This window comes from Exophiala xenobiotica, assembly GCF_000835505.1.
Source record: "Exophiala xenobiotica strain CBS 118157 unplaced genomic scaffold supercont1.4, whole genome shotgun sequence".
Classification (NCBI taxonomy): Eukaryota; Fungi; Ascomycota; class Eurotiomycetes; order Chaetothyriales; family Herpotrichiellaceae; genus Exophiala; species Exophiala xenobiotica.
This window is the reverse complement of record NW_013562491.1, coordinates 1,216,584-1,243,322: the sequence shown is the minus strand read 5'-3', so window position 1 is coordinate 1,243,322 and position 26,739 is coordinate 1,216,584. Positions and strand designations below refer to the sequence as shown.

General features: G+C 51.9%; 12 protein-coding genes across 14 annotated transcripts; 6 read left to right on the top strand and 6 right to left on the bottom strand.

Moving 5' to 3' along the window:
- Window positions 1–71: 71 nt before the first annotated feature.
- PV05_06636 (uncharacterized protein) lies at window positions 72–1,368 on the bottom strand. The gene is made up of 2 exons (XM_013459399.1): window positions 1,169–1,368; window positions 72–1,118 (listed from the first exon to the last, which is right to left on the bottom strand). Exons 1-2 carry the CDS (start codon window positions 1,282–1,284, stop codon window positions 221–223), a joined length of 1,014 nt encoding a protein of 337 aa, XP_013314853.1. The 5' UTR covers window positions 1,285–1,368; the 3' UTR covers window positions 72–220.
- Window positions 1,369–1,536: 168 nt separating this feature from the next.
- Window positions 1,537–2,859, top strand: PV05_06635 (uncharacterized protein). Its single transcript, XM_013459398.1, has 3 exons — window positions 1,537–2,149; window positions 2,198–2,428; window positions 2,473–2,859. The coding sequence occupies exons 1-3, from the start codon at window positions 1,613–1,615 to the stop codon at window positions 2,632–2,634; spliced, it is 930 nt and encodes a 309-aa protein (XP_013314852.1). The 5' UTR covers window positions 1,537–1,612; the 3' UTR covers window positions 2,635–2,859.
- PV05_06634 (uncharacterized protein) lies at window positions 1,782–4,102 on the bottom strand. The gene has a single exon (XM_013459397.1). The coding sequence runs from the start codon at window positions 4,026–4,028 to the stop codon at window positions 2,646–2,648; it is 1,383 nt and encodes a 460-aa protein (XP_013314851.1). The 5' UTR covers window positions 4,029–4,102; the 3' UTR covers window positions 1,782–2,645.
- Window positions 4,103–4,104: 2 nt separating this feature from the next.
- On the top strand, window positions 4,105–5,270 carry PV05_06633 (uncharacterized protein). Its single transcript, XM_013459396.1, has 2 exons — window positions 4,105–4,429; window positions 4,503–5,270. The coding sequence occupies exons 1-2, from the start codon at window positions 4,329–4,331 to the stop codon at window positions 5,134–5,136; spliced, it is 735 nt and encodes a 244-aa protein (XP_013314850.1). The 5' UTR covers window positions 4,105–4,328; the 3' UTR covers window positions 5,137–5,270.
- Window positions 5,271–6,473: 1,203 nt separating this feature from the next.
- PV05_06632 lies at window positions 6,474–10,151 on the top strand. 3 transcript variants are annotated; one of them, XM_013459394.1, is made up of 3 exons: window positions 6,474–7,283; window positions 7,369–9,043; window positions 9,094–10,151. In XM_013459394.1, exons 2-3 carry the CDS (start codon window positions 7,436–7,438, stop codon window positions 9,187–9,189), a joined length of 1,704 nt encoding a protein of 567 aa, XP_013314848.1. In that variant the 5' UTR covers window positions 6,474–7,283; window positions 7,369–7,435; the 3' UTR covers window positions 9,190–10,151. The 3 variants fall into 3 exon arrangements, with proteins under 3 accessions (XP_013314848.1, XP_013314849.1, XP_013314847.1); XM_013459393.1 differs by lacking the exon at window positions 6,474–7,283 and having other exon boundaries at window positions 7,325–7,385; window positions 7,551–9,043; XM_013459395.1 differs by having other exon boundaries at window positions 7,369–10,151.
- On the bottom strand, window positions 9,963–11,960 carry PV05_06631 (uncharacterized protein). The gene is made up of 2 exons (XM_013459392.1): window positions 11,809–11,960; window positions 9,963–11,755 (listed from the first exon to the last, which is right to left on the bottom strand). Exons 1-2 carry the CDS (start codon window positions 11,889–11,891, stop codon window positions 10,195–10,197), a joined length of 1,644 nt encoding a protein of 547 aa, XP_013314846.1. The 5' UTR covers window positions 11,892–11,960; the 3' UTR covers window positions 9,963–10,194.
- A 118-nt stretch (window positions 11,961–12,078) lies between these two features.
- On the bottom strand, window positions 12,079–13,192 carry PV05_06630 (uncharacterized protein). Its single transcript, XM_013459391.1, has 2 exons — window positions 13,023–13,192; window positions 12,079–12,957 (listed from the first exon to the last, which is right to left on the bottom strand). Exons 1-2 carry the CDS (start codon window positions 13,025–13,027, stop codon window positions 12,180–12,182), a joined length of 783 nt encoding a protein of 260 aa, XP_013314845.1. The 5' UTR covers window positions 13,028–13,192; the 3' UTR covers window positions 12,079–12,179.
- Window positions 13,193–13,356: 164 nt separating this feature from the next.
- Window positions 13,357–14,098, bottom strand: PV05_06629 (uncharacterized protein; the record flags this gene model as incomplete). Its single annotated transcript, XM_013459390.1, has 1 exon — window positions 13,357–14,098. One exon carries the CDS (start codon window positions 14,096–14,098, stop codon window positions 13,466–13,468), a length of 633 nt encoding a protein of 210 aa, XP_013314844.1. The 3' UTR covers window positions 13,357–13,465.
- A 469-nt stretch (window positions 14,099–14,567) lies between these two features.
- On the top strand, window positions 14,568–16,169 carry PV05_06628 (uncharacterized protein; the record flags this gene model as incomplete). The annotated part of the gene is made up of 1 exon (XM_013459389.1): window positions 14,568–16,169. One exon carries the CDS (start codon window positions 14,568–14,570, stop codon window positions 16,167–16,169), a length of 1,602 nt encoding a protein of 533 aa, XP_013314843.1.
- Window positions 16,170–16,977: 808 nt separating this feature from the next.
- On the top strand, window positions 16,978–19,027 carry PV05_06627 (uncharacterized protein; the record flags this gene model as incomplete). Its single annotated transcript, XM_013459388.1, has 2 exons — window positions 16,978–17,270; window positions 17,320–19,027. 2 exons carry the CDS (start codon window positions 16,978–16,980, stop codon window positions 19,025–19,027), a joined length of 2,001 nt encoding a protein of 666 aa, XP_013314842.1.
- An 880-nt stretch (window positions 19,028–19,907) lies between these two features.
- PV05_06626 (uncharacterized protein) lies at window positions 19,908–23,655 on the top strand (the record flags this gene model as incomplete). The annotated part of the gene is made up of 4 exons (XM_013459387.1): window positions 19,908–20,400; window positions 20,460–20,895; window positions 20,941–21,402; window positions 21,663–23,655. 4 exons carry the CDS (start codon window positions 19,908–19,910, stop codon window positions 23,653–23,655), a joined length of 3,384 nt encoding a protein of 1,127 aa, XP_013314841.1.
- Window positions 23,656–23,823: 168 nt separating this feature from the next.
- On the bottom strand, window positions 23,824–26,492 carry PV05_06625 (uncharacterized protein). Its single transcript, XM_013459386.1, has 2 exons — window positions 24,537–26,492; window positions 23,824–24,457 (listed from the first exon to the last, which is right to left on the bottom strand). The coding sequence occupies exons 1-2, from the start codon at window positions 25,186–25,188 to the stop codon at window positions 24,360–24,362; spliced, it is 750 nt and encodes a 249-aa protein (XP_013314840.1). The 5' UTR covers window positions 25,189–26,492; the 3' UTR covers window positions 23,824–24,359.
- Window positions 26,493–26,739: the final 247 nt, after the last annotated feature.

Sequence of the window (26,739 nt, the reverse complement as noted above, 5' to 3'; positions counted from 1 at the left end):
GCCGAAACCAGTTGCGGCCATTGATTGGCCAGACATGTGTGAGGCTGGGAACGCCACAGAGTGGCTGGCAACCCTCAACCACGCCGTGCCACGCCCATCTTCGAAACGTGCATTGGCCTTTTGCAGCCACCATGCATGTTCCAGAACTTTTCGCTCATGGTCCTCGCCATCTTTAGCATCGCTTCAGAGCAGACGAGATCCTCGGTTCGTGCTTGCGTCATCAACTAGTGGGCTTGGCCCTCGGCTTGCGGATGACTACCTTGTCACCGTCCCGCATCCATCCCACATCCTCCATCCTTACAAGGTCTTCCCAGGTGAGTTCGCCTCCACTAGTACTTTGTAAGATATATTCGACGTCGCAGGCAAGATATGATCGTCCAATGGCTTTCAGAGCCAACTTGCGTTGTGTCTCAATGTGCCAGTGCAAGATAGCGCGGACGTAACCGTCTACCTTTTGACGCACACGCCAGAATGTGACCCAATCTCCCATGACAACAGCCCTTAATATGTTATCAACCATTCTGCTCTTGAATCCATACCTGACTCGGCCGTGGTATCTCATGGCATATGCCTGACAAAGGTCATTTTGTCGAATCGCGGTATCGAGGATGAGATAGGTTGTCATTTCCACCAGCTCGGACTTTGGCAATGGATGGGCAGGTGTGTGCAGGGTAAAAAGCAAATGTAGAAGCGAAGGGTGATATCCTTGCGGGTGGAACGCAAGTATTGCTGTTCTGATATTGAAGACGTGAACTCGCTGCGAAAAGACCGGGGAGGGTGCTGATGCGGAGCTGGCAAGCAGTCCTTCTCGCAACTTGCGTAGTGCCAAGAGGATCGTAGAGAGCTCTGCTGAAGGTGAAGGTGCTGGCGCATTGACTGGCCGAATACCTGGAGGCGCATTCAAGTCCGGCTGCACTGCAGCAAGAGAGCGTGGATCCGGGGTGACTGAAGGTGTGACTGGACGGAGCGTGGCAGCGCGCGAAAGAGTCGACGGATCATCTTCAAGCGATAATGAGGCGAAGGCACTGTCCAGGTCTTTCGAATGTCGGGTACAAAATTGCATGTAACGAGCAACAATCTTGTTATAAAAGCCCTCCTGGGCTTTGGGGTCGAGAAGACTAGGCAGATCAGACAAAGGTCAGGGGGTCAAGGTATACAGGGGGCTAACCGAGTGTCGCCTTTAGAGACGAACCCCATGCTCTCCAAAGGATCTTGCTTCACTGGTCGTAGTCTGTCCCATGGTGCTGATGTCTTTCGGCTCAAGGGCGGCGGAGGTTGAGCCATTCTTCGCAATGATCTCAGCGACGCTGCCTTTTGGGTATCTCCTTTGAGATTTGTCCGCCATTGCAAATAGACTGCAACTTGATGCAATGACTCTAGTGAGGTTTCGAAGGGCAGGAACGAAGAGGTTCACGAGGTTCAATGATATGCAGGCGCGCGGAACGGGCCGCTTTGTGGATGTCCGACTTCATCGAGCACCATCAGTGACCATCCTTCGTTTCCCCCAACGTTTTCTTCAAATCGTTTCTGCAAATGATTTCTTTCAACATTGTTGTCATGTTTGTTGTCGTTTTCTAAATTCTTGAACTGCATCAGTCTCATCTAATCAGATATGTCTGAAGCCAAACAAAAGCACGCTTCTACTCTCAGAACAGCCGATGATACCCGTTCGTCCGGCGACGGTTCGGATCTGTGGTACACCTTGGTTCACTGGAACGATCTACCACATTGGCAGCAGGATAACCAGCACATATATTCCAGCTATAGACAAGCATCTTACAGCTACTCCAGATCTCTGCAAAGTATATTTCACTGGCATAACGAGAGTGTTAATATTTGGTCTCATCTCGTCCCTGGGACCCTGGCTTTGCCGCTGGGTGCTATTTTGTACAAAATCCTCGAACCACGTTATGAACGGGCATCTGCGGGTGACGTGTTCGCCATGAGCTGCTTCTTCGTGGGAGCCGCTTTTTGCCTGGGAATCAGCGCCACCTATCATGCTGTCTCCAACCATTCGCCGCCAGTCGCTCGAATGTGGAATCAATTCGACTATGCCGGCATATCCTTGCTGATCGCGGGCTCGTTCGTCCCAAGTGTGTACTACGGATTCTGGTGCCATCCAGACAGACAGTGGATTTATTGGTCTATGGTAAGGCAACTCTGTCTCGCTCATATGGCTGTTGCTGATGAAGACGAGATCGGCTCCCTGGGTATCGCCTGTACCGCAGTATCTGTCCTTCCGAAGTTCCGAACGCCGGCATGGCGACCGTATAGGGCGATGATGTTCGTTGGCATGGGCATATCTGCGGTATTTCCAGTCTTGGACGGCCTCAAGACCTTCGGCCTGCAAGCCATGGAAAAACAGATGGGCCTGTCGTGGTTGGTATTGCAAGGCGCCCTCTACATTTTCGGTGCTGGCCTATACGCTGTGAGTTACACTCTTGACTTCCGTGCTATTGCTGAACTAGGCAGGCTCGCATTCCAGAAGCTTGGTACCCCGGCAAATTCGACACATTAGGAAGCTCTCATCAGATCTTCCACGTTCTGATTGTGCTAGCAGCAATGTCACATTTGAAGGGACTGCTAAAGGCTTTCGACTATCGACATGGCGTTATGGGATCAATGTGTATATGAGAAGGATGCAATCATAATTTGAAGTCGGCGTTCGTGAAATATCGCAGTTGACTTGCATCCTTATGTTGCTTAGCGATCTGCGAGATCATCGACATTTTTAGATCACGGGCTTTGTCGGAAGTCAGGTCGTAGATGGTAGCAAGGTTGATGGTTAGGGATTGGAAGGAGTATCCTTCATCGACCAATTCCTCCAGGATCCGCTTCGATATCGTCACTTCACCCCTGTATAGATGGGCTACCGCGAGACTTTGTTTCAAGAGACCTTTCAAAGTCGGGTCAGCTCCCGCTCCGCATGCAGAGAGCATCCTTGAAGCATCGTCATATCGACCTTCAGCGATAGCAAGTAGCGACTCGAGCGCGAGCTTGTCATCAGCCCCAGAGCCCGAGGACTCGATCAGCTCGTGCGCTTGTGCAAGGTCACCCATCTTGATGCGAAGCAGGACCATTCGCGGCAGCCAAAGAGCTTTGCTCTCGGAGTCAGATGGCTCCATGCTCTCGACCGTGCGGGCAGCGCAGTCCAGCTCCCCCATTTCGATCAAGGCATTCACCACTCGCATCGACACTTCCTGTAATCTCTGTGTCCACAGCTTTCGGTCGCCCAAAGGGGTGGTTGATGCAGATAAATGCTCCCTGCATTCGAATGCAATATCGTACAGTGTGGTTACTCCCCTGCGAGGATCGGAGAAGCCAATACTCTGTAGACGCAGGGCCTGCAGTCGTAAGGGGAACGGCATAATATGGCGCGGTACCTTGTGTTGCCCCTCGACCTCTTCGTCATCATTCTTAGGATCGGGATCTTCATAGTAGAACGTCGAGCTTAAGTCTTCGAGAGCCTTGGCTTCTTGTGCGGCGAGCGGCAGATTCCCCGATAATTCCAGGCAAGAATAGCGTACTGCCAGTAGTCGAAACACTGTTTTGGTGTCTGTCGGTCGTAGTAGTCCCGATGTCAGTATGGTCCCTGCAAGCTGTGCCGCTCGAAGGAAGTCACACTGAGAGAGCAGTGCGTCGAGCTGTTCGAAAGATCGGTCGATAGTATCTGCCGTAGGAGGAGGAAGGAATGGCTTCCTAAATGGTCCCGGAACCTCCAATTGAGACAGCGGGTGATATATAGATGCGTCTAGAAGGAAAGAGACATCTCTTTCGTCTGCCGCTAGGTCTTCTTCGGACGCTGAATCTCGCGGCTGCTGGTCTTTTGACGGTAGCTGAGACTGACTTGGGGCCAATGACTCGGCTATATCATCGTGTGAATCTGATACTCGCTGAGAAGCGGTCAATGCTGCGGCTAGTTCAGAGCTTGAGAGAGGGTCATCAGGAGCATCGAGCGGTCCTTTGGTCGTCCGCCGTGGAAGCGCGGCTCGACTTGAAGTCTTGCGACTGTGTTGTGGGGTCGCCATACTTACGACAAAGATTTCTCATTATCAAGGTTCCATTGAGAGCGACAGCTTTCTTTAATATTTTTGTGTCCAGGATGAATCTGAAGCCAGTCAACATGCGGCCGAACATCCTGGTGCCCCAATAGTGCTTGATGACGAGGGCATGGCTAAACCTCGGAGGCCCCTGATATTTTGTCGCGCTTTGACAGTCTGTCGCGTATCTCACAAACCAGCCAGATTGGACTTTTGGTTGACCTGCACCTTCGGTCTCATCAGTCCCCTCATACCTAGGTACATTCTGACAACTCCAGAGGCATCACCATGGCATCCAAAAACAAGTACTCCGTCATCCTACCTACCTACAATGAGCGACAAAATCTGCCGGTGCTGGTGCAGATGCTCTCTGACGTCTTTACCAAAGAGTGAGTGCTCGTAGGCCAGAAGGGCCGCATTAGGGGAAAAGAGACTGTCTAACAAGTCATTCCCGTTACGCAGACAGTTGAACTGGGAGGTTATCATCGTCGACGACGCTTCTCCAGACGGCACCCTCGAACGAGCAAAACAGCTTCAAAAGTCCTTTGGGTCCGATCACATCGTCCTAAAACCACGAGCGGGCAAACTGGGGTTAGGCACAGCATATGTTCACGGTTTACAATTCGTGACAGGGAACTTCGTGATTATCATGGACGCCGACTTTTCGCATCACCCCAAGTTCATTCCCGAGTTTATCAAGATCCAGAAACAGACAGGCGCAGACATTGTGACTGGCACGAGGTACAGGTCGAGACCAGGCTTGATTGGAGGCGTGTACGGGTGGGATGCGAAGAGGAAGTTGACAAGTTGCGGCGCAAACATTCTTGCAGATTTCCTGCTTAATCCCGGCGTGAGTGACCTGACGGGCTCGTTCAGACTCTACAAGAAGGAGGCGCTTGTGACGGTAATTGAGAAGACACAATCGAAAGGATACACATTCCAGATGGAAATGATGGTTCGAGCGAAGGCTATGGGACTCAAAGTCGAGGAGTGTCCGATCACTTTTGTGGACAGGGTGTACGGCGAAAGCAAGCTGGGTGGAGAAGAAATCGTAGAATACCTTAAGGGCTTACTGTGGTTGTGGTGGTCTGTCTAGACAACGAAGAGCTTCAGACGGATCTAACTTAGAGCACACCTGGCGTTGTTGGTTTGGTAGGAATTAGGCATTGCCATCGTTCGGTCTGAAATGCAGCCACATTGTTGTCGAGATTCTCCAAGTCGATTGCAACGTCTTGATAAAAACATTGAGAATGCTTCAGGTGCCCTCTTGTGATGCAGGATAGCCTGGACCCATCTCTGGCTCGTCTGCAATGTTGGTATTGGGGTTCGACCAGCGTCAAGGACTGATTTCTGATCACGAGGCTCTTCGAAGGATCTGGTCCTGACCTACCGGAAAGACCAACTTACAAACAGCCATGACTCGGTCCTGCGCAGAACCATACCTAGGTATCCAAGAGCAGTGGAGGTATTGGCAACCGCAAAAATATCGCCTCTTCCCAAAGCTTTGGCGCCTACCAATCGCTGATGTTCTAGGGATTGGCCTGATATAAGACCTGGGGGAACCTCTCCTGGCATTCAGCTAACAGTCGTTTTCAGCTGTCTTGCCGGGTTGCGGAAGGTCAAAGGACTATATGGATTTCTAAGCATGGAGTGACTGTTCTTGCATGCTTCTTCATAGGTGTGTACTCAAGTCAGGCGGTCTGAAGAGTCCTGCCCTTGCATGATGTTTTCATCAATTTCGATTATCACCGCATTGTCCATGATCGAGTGGCCTGATTGGGCAGCTAAACTGTGTCATACTCAGTCAGACTCGTATTCAGGTGTGCATGCCACTGGAGCTCAAGCTTCTATTGCAGTGAGCCGGCCAGTAAGCATTCAAATTGAGAGGAAGAGGCAGTATCTGCGCCTCACAAAGACCCTGCCTGGGTGCTTGCAAAATTACCACTGGCTTTGTTTGTTTGTTTGTTTGTCTGTCCTTCTGCTGCAGAGGATCGTTGTACGCGTGGATGCTTCCGCCCCATTGGAGTATGGGAAACTCGGAACAAGCTGCAATGAGTAAGTACGCCGCCGGGTTTACTGAGCACTGAGGCAGGTAGGTAGATACGAGCCCAATACGCAGGCCTCAGTGCAACTTCATAAAAACAAATCAACCCCATGAGTCGATGCATGTATTTGATACTGGAACGTCCAGGTTGTAGTTACGACCCTCAAGCTGCGGTGTAGCTGTCTAAGTGAACGGCTGATTAGCAATGATGGGGTGCATCATAGGGGCTGCTTACGGCTGGTGAGGCTAATTTGGTCGAGGTTCCCTTGATTTTCCCCCAATGATACCCTGAGTGTGCAGGATGGTAAGGCTCGGATTTAGGGCTGAGATCACGTCGTTGGAACAGCTTGCGGAAACAATACTCCATGCGTGCCCAATTGGGTGCCCATGACGGCCCCGATCCTCGTACATACGTATCACCAGAGCTGTCTTGAGCTTCACAGATGGTCCACTAAACGAGCCTCGGCATGCATGCATTCTTCATTCGCTCCAGCTGAGCGCCCCAGAATCTTTACCGCACCATTCTCGAAATCTTTGCGTTGCGAGCATAAAGCCCGCCAAGTCCAATCGGCCCAGTATCAACGGCTTGTTTTGTCGAAGTAGGCAGCAGAACCGCGACTGTCTCGCCTTGAACTCCGTGGTCACACATGTTTGATGATTATGATTGACGGTTGAGGGGTTTATCGTCATCGCACGAAGAAGAGCTGCAAGCCCAGGGCTGAAAAGGTCTCCACCACGGTCGGTCTGACCCAACTCTCGAGTCGGCTGCTAGGATTATCATCTTGGGTTTCGATCGGATCCTGGTTCTGCTGGTGCCTCCATGTGCCCTACGAGTAATGTACCTGATCCCGGCTTAGCGAGCCATCTGCTTTTGCCCAGTCCCTTCGCATCTCCCTCGCTCCTCGCTCCTTGGTCCGTACCCATTAGCACCTTCTCGAAATCCGGTCAAAGCTCGAAGAGCGTTGGCATTGCTCAAATGTACCGGCGAGGGTCTGAACTATGGTTCCTCGAGCCCTTGTGGTGGCTGACAGGCGCCCACCAAATCTACCGACCTCAGCGCAGATGAGAGGACGCACCGAGAGCGCGACTCATCTGGTCACTGTCTCGCAAACCAGCACACCTGGTAAAACGAGGGAAAGATCGCCAACAAGACTGAAACGTAGTCACAACAAGGTCAGAACGGGCTGTATCACCTGCAGGTGCGACTTCTCCATTGAATCTGCAATTCCTCCACCAACATTGCTCCCTCGTCATCCAGAATTTCTGCTAAATCAAATATAACAGGCGTCGAAGAGTCAAGTGTAGGTTAATGTCCCTCTAAGTTGTGCTTTCGGCACTCCTTTTTCCCGCAATGGCTGCATCTCCTAGCAAGATACTGCCGCAGTGTATAATTGTTTCCTTCCTTGACTCCGCTCCCTGTTTCCAGGCTGCGCTACTCCTGGTGATCGCTGGCTTACAATGCCCAGGCGATGAAACTCATCCTCACTGCGGACGATGCGCCAAAGCCGGCCGGTTCTGCGAAGGCTATGCCCAGCCTAGAACATGGCTATTCGAGCCTCCAGCCAGCGACTCCCCTCCTAGCGAAGAGCTTGTGCCTGCTATCGACAGAGCAAACGCAATACACTTCTTCGAGGACGCGGACTTCAACAGGCCCACTCAATACTTCCTCGAATGTACTGCCCCCCGAATCGCGTCTTACTTTGCCGAAATGATGGATTCATTTGTAGATGACAAAGCCGAGGTATGCTACAGCAATACACAAGCTTGGACATTCTGGAACAGGCTGGTTGTACAGGCCAGCGAGACCAACAGCTCCATTCGTCACAGCCTAGCAGCTTTAAGCAGTCTTCACGAATGGCTGGAGTTCACGAAACGGACACCTTGGCAAAACTACTCATTCACACTACATTACACCAAAGCTATTACGGACATTAATCAGAGCCACGGCAAACTTCCCCTTGAGATCATTCTGATTGCCTGCGTCCTATTTGCCCACTGCGACTTTCTGATGGGTGCTTCAGCTGCTGGTCTGACACATCTCAAGTCCGGCCATCGAATCATCTCTGAAAGCCGCAAAAAGCAGTTGCAAGTGTCGCCAGAAGTGAGCCAGTTGATAGTACCAATCATCGAGGGGTTCATTGCGAAGTCTGCGAATTACAGGTTGACCGAGACTACAATACCAAAAGGCGAAACAACTGAGAGCACCACTTATTCGTTGCCTGAGATGCCCAAGGTGTTCCGGGACCTCCACCAGGCCAACAAATATTTGCAACAAGCTCTCTATTGGGTGCTCCTTCTTGAATTGGGCCAGCCGAACCACTCGACAATGGCACCGGGCGTTCGAAAGTACGTCGCTGACTGGGCGACTGCCTTCGGTCAGTGGAAAGTGGTTTATGAGCTCGATGACAATTTGCTAAAAGACTGGCAATTACTGCTCCTAGCTCATCATCGAATGGCTTTGCTGATCTTGAAGACCCTTCCTCCTGAAAACGACAAGGGATACAGCCGTGCAGCTGCAGATTTTCGGATCATGTTCGCACAGCTGCGGACTTTCCTTCGTGGCGAATACACGAAACTGGACCCCAAACACAGCGGCGATCTGGTTCTGAAGGTGCATCTGGGATTTATTGCACCACTATTCTTCATCGCCACTGAATGTCGAGTACGAGGCCTTCGCCTCAATGCACTGGAAGCACTCAAGGACCTGAGAATCGTGGAAGGTCACTGGAACAGTTGTGTGGCGTACGCCATCGCTGCGACCGCAGTGGAGATTGACGAAAAGGTCAACGCGACAAATCCAGGAAAGACGATTCGAATCAAACTTGATAGCGTGGATCGATGGAAGGATGGTACGATGACCTTGAAGTATTACAAAGTGTTTGGGCACCTTTTGGCTGGAGATGCTGAATTTAAGACAATCACTGAACCTGCGTGCCATCACGAGGTAAACATGCAATGGGTATGCGTGCTTGTTGATCAACCTTGCTCTTCGGCTGATGGTATTTCTAGCCTGCAGTGCGTGTTGTACAGCTCCATGGCTTTCAAGCATCGGTGAAGCCACGAAAGCTGCACTGTTCATGTCGTCCAGCGAAAACGGGAAAGTGAAACAGAGAACTCCCTCGGCTGGCGCGGGCCGCCAATTCATGCGAGCCGATCATAGGCAAAAATCTGCAAGACCATGGCAGAACTGGCTCGATAGTCAGAGTCTCAATCTCTGCTCATCCTTTTAAGTTAGCTCAAGATCAATGCAACTGCGAGTGTGGGCTGGGATTTCTGGAAAAGTCCATGAGTTCCCACTTCTTCTTGTGACTGCTTAAGTTACTTGCCAGGATAGCAACAGCCTGTCCCATCGCTTGGGCTCTCAGCGTGGGGTCGCTCAACGAGGGCTTGTCAGCGGTCCTCACACTCCGTCGGTTACATCGAAGGTGTGATCTCAGACGGATCGCTTCGCAAGACTTGCTCGGGCGTGACTTCATCCCATGGATCCGCGAAAGCAAAGGCATGCTCGGCACTAGGTCTTGGCATAAGAGCAGCAGCGGGCAGCGCAACAGGGGGCGCACTACTCCGTACACCGGGACGTGATGCTGGCTACCATTACCTCGAGGCGAATGTGATTTGTTTTGACCACCGCAAAGGTTCAACATACTGGCAACATCAACCCGGTATGACGCCTTTGACTTTGCTTACGGTGTCGACGAGAGTACTATCAACGAAGATTGAAGAGATCTCTGTTCACTTCCTAAGGGTCCCAGGGGGAGCACTAACTATATCGCCTATACCGAAGGCTCTAGGTGGTTGGGAATGCCTAACTCTGATAAGTAAGGGGCTCTTTGAAGATTGTGCGTTAGCTGGGAGAAAGTGAAGTCGCCGCAAGAGCGTCTTCATTTAAAGGTGGTCTGGCTCACGGTCGCTCCGGCTCCTGATTCATATAGCAAAGAGAAAAGGCACTCCAGATGCCGATAGACGTTTGGCATGAAAGTTGTATATAAACATAGCTGCCGTGGGGCTTCAATGGGACAATCTAGGATTGGTCATGGTCTGATATTCATGGTGGCACACGTTCCATTCTCAGGTATGTCTTCAATCGAAAAAGGGCCATGGCTTACTGCATCAATCCAACCTCTTTTTCCCGTCGACATTAACGTTCCCGTTGGTATGGTTGTTAGCATTTACGTGCCTCAGGGTGGCGTTCCCATCATCACTCGTCTCGTGTATCTCATGAACCTTCATATCCATGCCAACCCAAAACCGGCGGTCGCGCCACGTCACGCTCGCACCGCCCCAGATTGCCCACGACCATATGGGAAGTGCTAGCGCTTCTCGACCGAGCCATGCGGATAGCCATTCTTTGAACGGCCGTCGAGCCTGGTATTGGGAATGGATGACCGGCTTTGCGAAGTCGGGTATATCGACATCTGATCCTGCGTTTTCTACCGTGCAACCAGAATGCAGCAGCAAGTAGACGGTCCAGTCTACTGCAGCCCAGACAGTGACACTGATCAGCCACCAGAAGCAGAACCAGGCCCATGTGTCCCCGAATATCGCGCGTGTTGACGGTAGGGTGGTAATCCCAAACGCGCCGTACGCTGAACACAAGAAACTCTCGGTGCCAGGTTCGACGAGCGTCGCTACGGGGACGGTGAACTTGCGGACTCTGAGCCACCGCACGCGGCGAGCAACGTAATTGGCCACGCTCATGCCAGCGATAGGTTGGATGGCCACATCGCCCAGCACAAGACCGTGATTGCGCATTCTCTTTGGATAGCCAGCAATTTGTGGGACTTTGGATTTCCATAGCATGTCACCGATGAGGTGGTCTTCGCAGATGTTGCTGGAGAAATAGTCGATGCCTGTCCTTGCGAGGGTTGGAGTCGTGTGATCTTCGATTCTGGCGCGCTCAGAAGTGAGATGGTCCAGGTGCGAGCGGCGGAACATGTTGGATTTGCCGACGATGCAAGGGGCAACAGCGACCGTGTTGATGGCGATGTACATCTTCGCGTGGGAGGAAGCGAGGAACAGCTCTTCCAGGCGGCCACCATAGCGGTTGATCTTCTTCAGGGTGCTGGAACGGCCCGTGTCTGAGATTAGAGCTGTCGTGGGTGTCTCATCGTAGGACGAAGAGTCGGTTCTTGGTCTGCCCTTCGAGTAGTTGTCCACGTCGACGGAGATGGGAAGGTGGTGAACCAATTTATGCGGTGTTCCGGCCGGTTCTCCTGGCACAGAGAAGCCGCACAGTTGGTCGACCATGCGACCGCAAATTCCTCCGCCCACCCACACATTGCAGTCAATGATCCATATAAGGTCGCCTTTGGCTTCGCGATATGCTCTGCTCATGTTTCTGATCTTGGGATTCGGCCCCAGGAAGGTTCGGTGAGCGTCATGTCTGGCAGCATCATCGTCCTCCTCTTCGATGAAGATTCTTGCATCGTAGTTGTGGTAGTCTCTGACCACTTTCTCAATGGTTTCATATGCTGCGTCCGAACGTGAGGAGACGCAGAAGTACACTGTTAACTTGTCTGCAGGGTATTTTTGTAGGAATGTGGACGCGAGACATTCGTAGAGGTACGGCTCGAGGCCTTTGCAAGGCCGGATGGCTGTGACAAGGGGGATGTCTTTCTCGTTTTTGGACAAGACCGCTGCAGAAGCAGGGACTCGACTGTAGTAGCGGAAACTGATAGGCAGTTAGTGATAGATATGCTGAACTTGGAACGTAGTAGATATTACAGGCAAATGTACCCGATTGTGCAGACGCAGGCTATGAAAATATACCACGCGATGCAGACCAATGCAACGACCTCGGTGAACATGAGTAGAGCATGACGAAGGAAAATACAGGGATTGAGGTGTGGGATGAAGGAGCGTTAGGTCTATGTCTATTGTGTCGACGTGGTCGAAAGAAACGTTCTGGTGTCAAAACAGATGTTTTACGATTCTCGCACATCATGCTTGGGCGGGTGGATACATCGACGATTTTATCATGACAGCGTGTTGGTTGCATTAGATGGACTTCTCATTGTAGGCTGCGTCGCTGCTAAAATGTGTTTTACGACCAGGTATCTGCCCAGGTCGCTCACTTCTTACTCCGTACACATCTTTTAATCCCTTAGCCAGGCACGTCGTTTCTCTTCCTTCTTTTCTCTGCGCTTCTCCTTGAAAGCCTTCAACTCGGCCTTGCTGAGCTTCTTGCTCGCTCTTTCAGCACGTAGACTTCTACCGTCATGACTATTTGCAGCCGCATCGACATCAAAGAAAGCATTCATCTGCCGTCGACTCTTTTGTTCGTCGCTATGTCTGTCTGGGTTTAGGTCGGCTTTCTGCCACTTGCCCGTGAACCGATTGAAGTATCCGGTGGCGGCATATGGATCAGCTAGATCTGTACCCGGCGCACCAGCGGCGATGTTCAGCTCTGGCGGTGCCTCCTGTGGTTTGGCGTAATCGGCGTTTGGATCATAGTCACCATGTATGGCCGGGTTGTAGCCGCCGACAAAGGTCGCCTTCGCGGGCTCTGCTGTGCCCGGTATTCTGTCGTGGTTTGCTACTCCTGGGGGCCTTGCCTCTTGTGCCTCTGGTACTCTTGGATTCTCCCACTGCGAAATATTGGTAAATCGGTTGAAGAAGTAAAACGCCCCAGCTGCGTCGTCCCAGATCGCGTCCCAGCCGTCGTCCTGAGGTCCGCCCGGAGGAGGCTCACTAGGCAACGGTGGAGGTGCTTCGTTTGTGGGCAAAGGAGGATCGGCTGCTTGTGTGTCGTCCGTATTCGGGCTTACTGATTTTGACGGGGATGTGGCATGCTCACTGACTTCACCATCTTCCGCGTTGGAAGAGTCGCCACTATCGCGCGGAGGCGAGTGTGAAGGATGTTTGGTCTCGGGACTGGACATATACATGATACATTAGCAATGCAAGTAGGATAAAAAAATGGCCTGGTGGTCAGCTACAGCATGACGGCGAGAACACGACGGAGGTGTACTCAGCAACGAATGAGTCTCTTCACAGCCTCGGAATCGAGGGTGTGAAGAATCATGTATATCGGGTTGTGACAACGCCTGAAGCCCGATGACTAGCTCAGTAATGGCATGCTAAGAAGATTCGATACAATGTTTCCGGGCTTTGTACGGAGTGTTAAAGGAGCATCTCGAGTCGCCGTTGCAGAAAATCGAAAATACGCGATAGTTTGAGGGAAGGTTTACCGACTGCGGCTAAATCTCCCGTCGACTGTGAACAGAAGAACTATTCTTTCATTCCTTTCGTTTGTCTCGAGGATTTATTCACCAGCATCATGCCAGACCTTCGGTACTACATCAAGGTTTCTATCATGCCACTTTCATCGAATTCGAGGACTCCTTCAATCTGGTGGAGATCCAATGGTCAGCTGCGTTTGCTATCCTGACTGCTGGTGGTAAAGTGCCGCTCGTTTCATGTTCCGGATCTTGTTCTGCTCTATCAACTCGAGCATTTCTTGTTGATAGTCTCTCTGAGCGGGTTTGCACTCCTTAGTGACTGCCAGTTGGGCTTGTCTTTGGTTTTCAAGCAGCCCTAGCTGGTGCTCGTATGCTGTTGACGTTCCTCCCTGTCCCACTGTTGATGCTGGAGGTGACTGATGAGCCTCGGACTGAGCAACTCGCCTTGCTTCTCGCTGTGCCAACTGTCGCTTCTTGGCTTGTTCCAGCAGGAAAAGCTGATACTGGTAATCTCTCTGGGCAGACTCCGACAACAAAAATGGCGTGGGCGATGGCATGGGAGGATGTTGACAGCCCGCCGGAAATGAAGCCATGATGGATGCGGGAGTCTCTGGGGCCAGCCATGTAACCACCTGAGGAAGACCGACGCGGTCCAGACTATGATATTGCCCTGATGTAGCAAAGCCGGTACCACTTGGTTGCTGCGGCGATGGTGCGGTGTGTGTCGATGCATTGTGTGTTGGAGAAGCAATAGAATGCTTGAAGCGTAAAGTTACATTGAGATTCGAGTTCGAGTCCAAAGTAATGTCATTATCACAGCCTTGTTTAGCCATGGTCGAAAGCTAAGCGTGGTCTATCCAGGTAGGAGTCCGAGAACAACAGGCCAGAACAGACGTTGTAAGATGCGTACCTGTAGGAAAGGCTTCTGCTGATGACTTCCCGCAATATGGGAGGGTAGGCCTCTTAAGTACGTCCATTGAGTGGTGTCAAGGCGGAAAGGCTTCCACCATCACATCCTTACATAGTTACTACATATCATAGTACTTCAAGGATCCCAGGATCCTGGTTCGCACCCTGGTGGGTCTGGACTCCGCTTTCGATTGATTGGATGAAACTTGCACGCGCTAACCACAGGTTGACTTAGCTCTGCCAGAACGCGCGCCGACCCCTGTCCAGTCTTCTCAAGTTTCCAACGCATCTTCGGAGTTCAGTCCTCGTCGCGGTTCTGGTCTTCAACAGTCATTGTCATGGACTAGCCACTAGCCTTTACTTTACCACAACATCAATATCAGTCATGCAGAGATGGTCCCTGCATCAACTCTGCAATCCCGGCTTGCATCAATCCTACCTCAGGGTCTAGACATCATTGCGTATCATTTGTCCTCTTCTCCTGCTTCAACCACTGCGCTTTTCGCGCCCTTACCCGGTCAAGATGAAGAGCCCACAATCTGCGAATCACATTTCCTCGCCATTTCATCACCCGAGAAGGCCGGGCTTAAGGAGGTCCTGGTCTTCGCCATCGAGATTTTGATTTTCTCAACACCGAATCTCACCACAGTATTTGTGTCTAAGGCCGACTCATCCGGCTTCTCCTCACGGCTTAGTGCATCAAGAGGTTCCCCCTCTGTTGTCGCTGCGGTCACCTCTGGATTTCTGGATTTTCTACTTCAGCCAAGACTGAATCAATCAAGAGTCATTCTGTCACTCTTTGCGCGATCACAGAACCAGTATCTGTTTCCCGGGAGCATCGAAAACCCGGGGAAACATGTTCTGGATGACCGACAACTGATCAAATGGTGGTGTCGAGTTCTTGATAGAGTCCTGCGGCTGCACAGCGACACTTCAGATCCACCCTCCAGCTCCAGCGCCCATCTTCTGGTCCCGGGATGCGACAAAGGAGAGACCAAAGCATTTTTTCCACCGTCGAGTCGCCAAGATCCTCCCTCTGACCCCAAATGGATCAATTCCTATCCTGTCGAGCTTCTCGTGACCGATGTCGCAAAGCCTCCCCGGCATCTGGTGCCTCGCTTTCCGGATGATCCCAAGTCTCGATTCTTGGATGATTTGGATGGTGACTTTATAGACAACCAGGGACGTTGGCGGAGTATAAAGAGTCTCGACCAGTTCTGGGAGATGATGTCTTACAGACAAGAATGTTCTGCTGGCCGACTCGTGGGGTTTTTGTGGCTGGTATTCTCACAGGGTCAGACCACTCACACCAAACTAAGTGAGCTTGACCAATTCGCTCATGTAGAGTCTTTAGAAAGGCTACGTGAGCAGGCCAGTCTGCCTACACCGGGCAACTCTCAGGCGCAGGAGAACGGTGATGCCGGGATCTGGCAACAAACTTCGTCCGATCTAAGTATGATTCGGGAAGTGAACTCACCACCTCCCTCTTCTCCGCTTGAAGTGCCCCATGATGAAGGTCCATCCACCGAAAGCGCCGACGCTAATGTGAATGATGGCTGCGCTTCTGCCTCAGTGCCTGGTCTGACTGATGAAGACGTTCTGCAAGTTCATGCTCGGCGATTTAACGAGACATGGGGGGAGCTTGTTCTGAGCACCACTCAATACCAGACTCTAATGGACCATCTTCTACAAACAGATTTTGCTGGCGAGGAGAAAGCGGCGGAGAGCACCAAGTCCTGGATCCAAAAAGCCTTGGGACTAACAGGCAAACCCGGATTTGGCTTACCGATACAAGGTGAACACGTCTTTTCTGGGTCCGTAGGAGCTGAAAAGGCAGACTTGCAGCAGGTCAATGTGCTGACAGCTGTGCGAAAAAAGAGGAAGGCCGAGAACATTGACGAGAGGCCTGCAAGTTCTCAAAGCACTGAAACAACCTCCAATGCCACGGTCAATATTCTTGCTGCTGGACTTGTCCGCAAGAAACCGAAAGGATGATTTTCAAGGCGGCAACAAACGGCAACACACCCCTCCAAGTCGCCAGCGATCATTCCACTCAATCTCCGTTGTCATCGTATTGGATATGACGATGCATTGGAAGGTTGGACAGGATCATCTTGCTCTAGTTACCCGAATTTCACTTAGCGACAGTTGCGGCATTGCGCAGGACCTAGGATTTTATGGAGCCATTTCAATGGCTATTTCGAGCCCTGCCAACTGAGGGGCCAATGGAAGTCAAAGGCTGTGGCTATACAAAGAGTCGGCTGTCTACAATGATTGGTTCACATTCTGGCCCGATATGTATGGTCAGCGCCAAGCTCGTGTATGATTGGGTCTCGACAGCCGCCAGCTATATCATGGACTTCTAATTTTGGACGAAGACGAACCTCTGTGAGGCCTTGCCAAACCAACGGCCAAAGATCCGACCTTCTGCTCCATATTCTATGCCTCAAAGGCCTTGGAAAGACCTGGCAGGACGACAAAATTGGACCTTTTTGCGACCTGCCTTGGTACATGCTTCCTCCGCACACGGCGTCTGTCGTTACCCACCAGTTTCAGGATTTGCCTCTCTTTGCGCGGAAGATATTACTGACCGCCGCATATACCGGGCTTGGCCGCAGACTCAATGACCATATCTCTTGCTGATGCACCGCCTTCCTGCCTTCCTCTGTTCCTCTGTTCTTCCTGGTCTTCTGTTTAAGTACATCGTCTTCCTTTTCTGAGAGTTTCTTCGTCGTGCAGCCTTTGCGAGGCGGTAGCATAGTTGATCTGTGCTAGTTGCGGGCAGCAATTATTCCCTTAATGCATGATGGCGTCTCTCTTCGGAGCCTTACTCTTGGTCTCTGCTGTGGCCGCCAATAATTGCAACATCAATCCCATCTTCGTCGATTTTCATGATAGGGCAGTTGATGGAGGAATCACATTCCAATATGGGCTTTTCACAGGGATAGGGAGCACGATTTCGCAGAACCTGTCTCAATGGCCATCACTATCCTACAACGAGACCACGGTGGGAAGTCTGGACTATTGTACCAGCAGTCCCTTCAAGAACTGTATCAACCAGAGTCATGGCTTTTATTCACCTGATCTGTCCGATGCGTAAGTTACTCGTTTCCCGTTGGATGGGCTCGAACTAAAGAGTATCAAGCTACTCCTCGGCAGCATCATATCAGCGACTCGACGATCTGGGCTCGATCCCAGCCACGATCGTCGAGAGCGTCTTCGACACTTACAACCTCTTCACCCATTACTTCGATCCTTCTCCCGCGAATCTCACCACGATTTCGAACTTCCCAGTCACGGTGCTCTCGAACTATTCTGCGAATACCACGTCATGGTTTGGCCCAGCTGGTCTCGTCGGGCTTGGACCTTCAAGCACTCTGCTTCGCCGATTGTACGACTCGAACCTCATTTCCTCACGGTCATTCGGCTTGTACATGGGCACTGCCTACGACCAGTCCAATGGAGCCATCAACGGATCATTAACGTTGGGCGGCTACGACTCCGGCCGCTTCGAAGGCGAGGTGTACAATTACACCATCACATCCGCCAATCCTGACGCCGGTCACAGCCCTTTCAAAGTCCGGGTACAGCAAATGACCCTCGACACTGGTGATGCGGAAAAGACAGAAATGCTCGACGCTTTTGATGCGTACATTACTACCTCACAATATCAACTCAACTTGCCGGCTGGCGTGACGCAGAAGATAGCCGACCTAACAGGTGCAACTCCCTCAGACGATGCAGAGAATGTTCTTCGCCTCCCGGCCGACTTCGACGCCACCCTCACCATCATGCTCGAGGGCGGACTGAACATTACCTACGATGCACAGTGGCTCCGCAACGTTTCTAACAACTCACCTATCTCCGCCGCTCCACTTTCATCTTCAGGTAATAGCACGACAAGTTCTAAAGTCAACCTCCTCGGCTCCGCATTCCTATCAAACATTTACTTCATGGCAAACTACGATTCCCATTCACCAGCCTTCCAACTAGCCTCCGCTCTTCCCCATGGCCTTTATGTCCAGACTAAAACCCTCTGTCCCGACAGCGCACCCACTCCCGCTCCAACGACGAACATATCCTCCTTCAGTCGTGCTGGTCTGACTGGGGCAATCATCGGCGGCGTCGTCGGTGGCATCGGCCTGACCTTTGCTTGCTGGTGGCTCTTCCGAAGATGCATGCAGCGCCGGGTCCGTCGGCGCGCCCTTTCCGAACGCAAAGGTAGATCTCTTGACGGCGTCATCTTGGTCAAAGGCAAAGGTAGCCCGTCTAACGTGTCCGATGAGGGACGCAATAGCAGCGAGATGACAACCTTCGCATTCGACTTCAACTCGCAACCGCACCTGGCGTACCAGAATTACCTGGCAAGTCAGCAGAGTCAAAGCGAACGACGGTCGCAGTATCACCCAGAACAGTCAGCGCCAGCATCAACGAATGCCTCGGAAGCCCGCGCGCAAGCATATCTACGCTCTTGCGACGACGCGTACCTGGGTGCCACACCCATCACGCCTGCAACCGGTGTTCCGCTTCTGCGTGATCAACAACCGCCCGCTGAGTCCTTCGCCCTTTCGCATGTACAGTCGCGCACGCCAATCATCTCCCCGTCGCTTCCGCACCAGCCAGAGTCACGGTCTTACCTGTATCCATCAGCGGCGGACACCTCGTCGCGGCGAACGAGCAGCGAATCGACACGGCGGCAGGAGTTTGGGCTGAATGTGCAGACCGAGTTTGCGCCACCACCAAAGCCGAACGCATCGGGGTCAAAACCGGATCGGATCGCTCGCAAGACTGTAGGAAATGGTGGAAAGAAGGAGAGTATGCTCAGGAAGGTGTTTCCGCCGTCTGGGTCTTGATCATCTGCCCTTGTTAGCATCAAAGGCCGCGTCCAGGATTAGCAATGAAAATCATGCGTGGGGGCGTCGTCAAATAAGTTGTTTTGTGATGTTGTAGCAGCCTGATTTTCAGCGTGGCTGATTTTGATTTTGCATAGCGATACTTACTGGGTACAGGAGGTAGGCGGAGTCGAAAGAGGCTTGTGTGGTCTTTCTTCCCGACGTTGTTACATCTTACTTTTCCACAATAACTGTACGATAAAAGTCGGACCAACAGCATTGACGGTATTGCGCCCACCAGTGACGATTCCAGGAGCGCCATGCGGAACCCAGTCCTTGTTGAAGCACTAGAAAAGACCAAAAGACGAGCGCGCTACACTCATGTACCGATTGCATACGCCAAGCACAGTGAGCCTGGTGGCCTCCCTGGGGGTGCCTGCTCATGCTGCCTCTATCGCCTACGATGGAATTCCCCGGGTATCAGTACACGCTCAGCCTGAGGCTCACTAAGCTGTTACGGATATCTAGCCACTCCCCAGCCACGATGACCCTTGAAAAGCACCAACGCCAATCCTTGACGAAGAAGGCTGAGAGGAAGAGCAAGGGTTGCAAGCATGTGACTTACTCAGTTGCCAGGTAGGTCGAAGGCTTAGCACTTCAGCCTCATCCCATCTCGACCTTAACGGCACATCACAACGATCTTTCCCAATGGAAATTCTCCTCTCTCATTTCGCACTTCAGACTACACCTCTGCCTCCCAGCAACATTCCGGCACTGGAACCACACGGCCTCGTGCAATACCCAGTCGACACCAAGTTGCCGCAGTCTGAGCGATTCACCCGGATCGAAGATAAGGCTGAAACAAATTTGGCTTCGCCTGTGATTCTTCCATTGTGTCATCATGGCCGTCGCTCTGCGGCGTGCAGCACCGTTGAAGCCAGAAATTAGGCTAGCTCAGGCCATGTCTGAATATGAGAGCCTCCTCAACGACGACCAGAAAGCAACCATGAGGATCTACAGAAGCGGGCAACCTCCACGCCCTTCGGATGTGATGAGGCTCACAGCAGAGATCGACAGGAGCCACAGCAGGCGGAAGAGCCGATGTGTCGGCACTCGCTTGACTAACATCTTGCATTGTTTGCAGCAATTCTCCGCAGTGGTCGATACCGTCGTGGGAGGCTCCCAGTGCTTGATCGCTAGTGGCATCTGGGCAGTTTTCAAGCTCACTCTGTATTTGGCTCTGGAATGGGCGTCGTACTTCGAGAAGTTGTCGACTCTTTTGATGGATGTCGGCCGATCTTCTCCAAGATACCAGGAATTGGGCGTTCTCTACAGCGCTTCGACAGCGCTTCGAAAGGTCCTTTGCGAGTACATGGTTCTGGTCATTGATCTGTGTAAAAAGACCGTTCTATTCCTCCAGCGTCCTTTTTATGCTCAAGCCTCCATCTTGAAGCCTTTCGAAGCAGAATTCAGCCACTTCAGAGGCTCCCTGACAGCTTGGCGGATGCCGTACGCATGGAGGTCAACATAGCCTCTGCTAAGGAGCAACAGCTCGAGATCAAAGACAATGCGACTTTTCGCTCCTTCGTTGGCCGGTTCTCAGATAAGGTTGCTCGTGAACTTCAAGAAGCCAGCAATTTGCGAAGGCGCAAGAAGAAAATGCATTTCCTCGATGCCTGTTCTTCCTACAAATACGACACAGCTTGGAAGCAAGCCCGAAAATCCGGTACGACCAACTGGATATTCGAGAACCAGCAGTATAAGCACTGGTTTCAGGGCGGGAAGTCAAGTCTGCTCTGGTGCACTGGTATCCTAGGCGTTGGTAAAACCGTCCTCTCTGCGAATGTGGTCGAAAACCTGTCCATTCAGACATCAACTGCTGGCATCGGGTACTTCTTCTGCCGATTCGATGAGGCAGAATCTCTATAATCCAGAACTATTATCGGCAGCGTGATCCGACAACTGCTTGGACCCCTCGAGATCGATGCTTTTGAGGGCCTCGCATCTGGGACTGGCCCAGAATTGGACGAATGCCAAATGCTCAACCAACTACAACGACTGCTTCCAGTTCACCAACAACGATATTTCATAGTCCTGGACGGTCTCGATGAATGCACACTCACAGAATTGAAGAATACGGTACGGTTCTTGAACGACCTTATGGAAGGGCAACATGAAATTCACCTGTTCTGTTCAAGTCGACAGGGCCTGTATCAAGATATAGCTGGGATCCTAAAGCCCCAGTATCACGTCTCATGCACCGAATCGAACCCCGAAATCACGCAGTACATCGAGAACGCGCTCAGAGGACTCCTCGAATCAGGAGAGCTCTCTTTGGGTGACCCCAAGCTCATATTGACGATCCGAGATGCACTAGTTAATGGAAGCCAAGGAATGTGAGTTTACCATCACCGAGTCCCATCCCAGTGGTCAGGTGAAGGGTGTCTGGAATGGTATTCCCAGCGTGGGTGCCAGTTGAACTTGCGCGTGGTTGCCGATGGATCGCGTCCAGCTTTCGGGGCGCGATGATCTCGCGGCTTATTATCCCCAAGCCTTGATAGCTGCCTGCTTTACCAGACAGCATCATTTTCCCCACAAAGCGGGAATAGTACTACTTTCACTTTGCTGTACGCTGATCATGTCTGACCATTAATAGGTTCCTTTGGGTTGTATTTCAGCTCAGCTCAGTATGCACCGGAGCGACGGATGAGGCCATTCTGGGGGCCCTCAAGCACCTCCCTCGGGACTTGCCAGAGACCTTTCGGAGAATATTGCAGAAGATGAGTTGTGCGGGCTTCACATCACAAGGCCTCCACAGAAGGGTTTTCCAGATTGTAGCCGCCGCTCAAAGACCGTTGGCATTGCAAGAGCTTCGAGAAGCTATCAGTGTCGTCCCCGGCGAAACAGTCTGGGACCCAAAAAGGCTGGTCAATGATATTCAGAAAACCGTGAACTCCTGTGGCGGCCTGCTGCTGGTGGACGAAGAGCACTTGACCGTCCATTTCGCGCGCCATAGCGTCAAGCAGTATCTCCTTGCCGACTGCAGCGAAGACATTGACTATGTATATCACGTGTGTGCACCTGTTGCTGATGAGCGGCTGGGCGAGATATGTGTGACATACCTGCATTTTGATCACCTCGAGGCACAGCTAACTCAAGTCAATACCTCGTCATCTTTGCAAGCAAAGACTTTGCCCTTGGCGATTGTCCGCCGAGCGTTACCACCGTCGGTCATCGGCAGAATAGCTCTGAAATTGTTGACAGATGAAGCGCAGGTTGATTTTGATCTGCCTGCTCAGCTAAAGACAGTCATGGACCTTTCGGCAGAAAAGAGAAATGATGGACACTTGGGTCATGCATTTCTAACTTACGCTCAAGAGTATTGGCTCCTCCACTCTCGAAATTTCTCAGCCGTCACCGGCGTTTACGACCTCTGGCGTAGACTTGTACAAGGGCAAAGATCAACGGTATCTCCACCATGGCGACAAGCTGGAGGTCAAAGTGGAATTGAGAAGGATTTATGGGAATGGGCCGTTCTCAACGATCAGATGGCCATCTGCCGGTGCCTAGTCCCGATAATGATATCCGAACTCGCTTTGCCCCATAAGAGAATGGAGAGACTGGAGAGACTAGAGTCTATGTTCATCAAATTCAGAGGAAAACCCTCCTTTTCCGACGGCATGTTCTTTGCATCGATTTTCAACTTGGCGTTGAACCGGCATCTCCACGAAACACTCTCCCTCCTCCGCAAAGTCACCGACATCGAGGCTCTGGATGTGTTCGGTAACCAGATGCTGTCAACTGCCGCAGCTGTTGGCAATGAGAAGGTCTTTGACATGCTCTTGACGCAGGGGGCGGACGTGAATGCGAGAGACTCCAACGGTCGGACGGCGTTGTTCAGGGCTGTCAATGGACGGCAAGAAGCGATTGTGAAGTTATTACTTGCACGGGACGACGTCGATGTCAATATACCACCTTGCGACTTGGGCTCACCATTGTCTCTAGCGGCCAACATGTCCGATGATCACTTTTTGAAGTTGTTGCTGGCACGGACAGATATCGATCAACGAGCAGCCGACTCATCTGGCGACACCCCAATCTATAAAGCCATATTGTTTAGCGATGTGGAAGGAGTGCGAAAACTTTTGGACCACCCAAACAACGATCTGTCTATGCTTCGGAATTCTGTAAGCGGTGACTCGGTGTTGATGGCCGCGGCACGGAATGGTTTAATAAGTCTCACTCACGTCTTACTAGAACGATGTCCTTCCATTCTGAACTGGAAGTACAAGCACGAGCTAACAGCGCTCGCGTATGCAGCATTGTTAGGTAGAACACATGTATTGAAGTTGCTCTTGAGTTGCGACGGCATTGACGTGAACACGAGGGACAAGCAAGGACAGACCCCTATGGATCTGGCTGTTCGCCATGGACACAATGACATTGTCGAGATTTTGGAACGCGACCCGCGGACTATCAGAAGCACTATGCAAAGCACTTCTAACTTACCATCATCACAATTGCCTGCCGACGCTCGTTCCCCGACCACGTACTCTGATGGTCATGGGAGCGATGCGGATTCAATAGTCGAAGAGGTCACTGAACTTGATCTTACCAAAGCATTTGAAGAGCCAGTGAACGAAGACTAGGGTCTGGCTTCTGAGGCCTCATCAGACGGCATCGCTGGTATGGGCATGGCCAGACCGTGCCAATGGCAGAGACAGACCAGAAGGATGACCCTTGAAGAGATGACTGCAAGGTATCAGGTATACGTTGCTTTAGAGGGAGGCTCAACGTATACATTTGATCAGCGACTTGTCGGGCTTCAGCTTAGACTAAGTTCAGTCAATTCTAGACAAGAACGTATCTCGCAGAATCGGATATGGACACTATCAATCCCAAAACGCACTAAGAAGCTCTCTCGAGTACTGAGCCTCGCGAACCAAATCATGCACGCCATTATCAGAGTCAGTAGCCAGCCAGCATAAAACATCACAGTGATGAATACTCATGAATCAGTTTCGTGTCGGGTCGTGTCGTCGTCATCATGGTCACAAACTGAAAAGACCATCGAATGCTGGTCGTAATGCATGCCATGTTGCAGCCGAGCGAACGTATATGAAAACATCGTAATATCGTAATATCGTAACGTCGGGGAGTGAGGAGTCGAACGTGTATTGATGTTTGTACGTCCAACCACCAGTTCCATACTCGGCAGCAGGAGTCTGTGAGTCGATCGAGGGACATAACATCTTTCCTGAAGGCAGCATGCTCTGGCTAAAGATTATACTGCTTCCCACCGTCTTTCCCGCGAGCGACTCCCAATCAGCCCCGAGCTAACGTATCTTGTTTCTCAGGTGAATATTCCTCCATATACACCGTTTTCCCAGGCTCGTAAATGATCGGGGCTCGTCGTACGGATCTCGATCACCAGTCCGCGCTTTCGGGTTCCTGAGAGAGAGGCGGGTGAGTTAGCAAATGGGACGGTTGACGTCGGCTCTAGTTAGAAGGTGGGTCAGCAACTACTTACTATCCGGTGGAGGGAGCTGGTGTGGTCGAAAATTCGTGGACATGCGATCCGGCCTGAACGAACGGTCAATGGCGTGCATAACGTGCTCGGGCTTTGCGGAAAATGCAAGTAGACCGATGAGGATAGCCAGATCTCCGGCAAGGGCGCATGGGCGTCCTTGTGCCATATTGGGTGATTGGCACACTCGAGGCAGCAATTGCTCGAACCATGACGATGGTCCGGCCAGGGGCAGAGTGTAGCCTTCCATGAAGTACCCGGCTATCGCAATATGCTCTGCGCCGGGTCTTTGGACACGGCCGAAGGAAAGTCGTCGCCAGTCATGCATTGCTTGTGCGACGCTCATTGCGCTGCAATCGAATGGGACTAGTACGTAGCCACCACGCTCCGGATCCCAAAACATGCTGCAGGATTTATGAGGATGAGCATCCTGCACCTCCTGCGCGGTGGCGTGGCGCAGATGCTCATAATGTGGACTTCCTGTCGCGCCAGGATCCCAGACCCACCAGTGCGAAGTGCTCTTCGTGAAGTCTTGTCTGCGCTCCGAGGGCAGCCAGTAGCCGTCTGTGGATCTTGCTGCGTGTTGTGGACCGTTGGTATGTTGAAGCGGAGAGATGCGGAGCAGGAATCGCTGACTGAAAGGAGCTTGGGTCATCGTGAGGACGGGTAAAGTCGAGACAGTCGTGATGCAATGTAATGCGATGGTAACCCGAGAGTTCACAAGCAGCAGAGAGACATACTCAAACGACGGCTGCTTATGTTAAGGCCTCTAAAGAGAAGGGACTTTCGAAAGTGCTGGACCACCTTCCGTCTGCGCGAATGCACAAGTGCAAGCTACATCAAATCAGATAGCCCTTGGCATATGCATGTTTGATGGCCACCACCCATGAGACATCGGGACAAGTAACAAATTGCAGTCGCCACGCAAGTTTAGCGCCTGGATTGTGGCGCCAGAATGGTGGAACAGCATTTGGTCAACTGTAGCCAGTGCCATCCTCCGACCAGCATTTCTGACCGTCGATCAAGCTCTCCCAGAGGTCGGCGGCATCCAGCACCTAACCAAGAAGTTGCTGCTAATGAGCCAGGGTCTTCCTGGAGTGAAGTCTGCACAGCATCCGAGAACGCATCCTCGGATGGTCACTGAGTGGGTCGAGATACAAACCCTTGTGATCGCACTCGTTGACGCTGAGGGATTCGTCACATGCTGCACAATCTATGTCCGCGTCCTTGTCAACGCACAATTCTTCCAATGGGCAAGATCTTCCTGGTTGTTGGGGTGTCCCAGTGAAACAGCACGGGGAGTCGGTCCAGACTGCGATTCCTCCAAATATTTCCATGGCCACTCAGTTCCCGATCTGCAATAACGGGAAATGGTCAGCTCCTCTGCCCTCCGAAGCTACATTGAACACTGCATTGGTAGCCGTTTCGACCAGCCGAGACGGCAAAGGGAAAGGGCGCCTCCGTGTCTTCAGTGCGGTAGAAAGGAGCATGGGCGGGCCGGGTGACTGGCCTGGTTGGGAAAAGGAACTGGACAGCACAGAGGCCCGCACCCGTCAGTCGGGAATACGTATTCTTCCGAAGATGCGGCTCTGCGGCAAGAGTCGGCCTTTTCAAAAAGGTATAACGCGTGTGAACGCGGCATTTGTCGTCGAATGGGCGGTGATCGGTCCTAGTATTCTTGCCTGAGCTGTGGAGTTGGTGATCCCGTCATTTAGCGAGCCAATAAGGACTGGTATCTGTCCTGGTCACGGTGAGGTGTGGTGAGGTGTGGTGAGATGCGATAGGCAATACCTCGACCATTTCATGACAGTTTAGAGAATGAAGAGAAGACAGCAAGTGTCAAGCACAGGCATGCTGCATTTATAAACCAAGGGTCGTCCTGTATGAAGTGGCTTTGCACTTTGAGCGAGATGCATTGGTGCCCGTTTAGTGGCTGCCTGGTTGCCTTTTTCTGCAAGCAGGGACAGTTCGTCGAATAATGCCAAGCACGCTGCATGGTACTCCTGTTCGAAATATGACTGGTAGAGGAAGGTTTGAAGGATGTGCGAGAAGATGATCCGTCACAGTCCTCTCCTTCGAGGTCTCTAGCAAGAGAAAACCCGATGAAGAAGCGTCTGCAGTGGTTTGCAGACCAAGATGAGCCGAGCCGGCAGAGAATCAGCTGGGCCCGCGAGTCAAAGTCCGCCTGGCAGCACCAGTAAGTCAA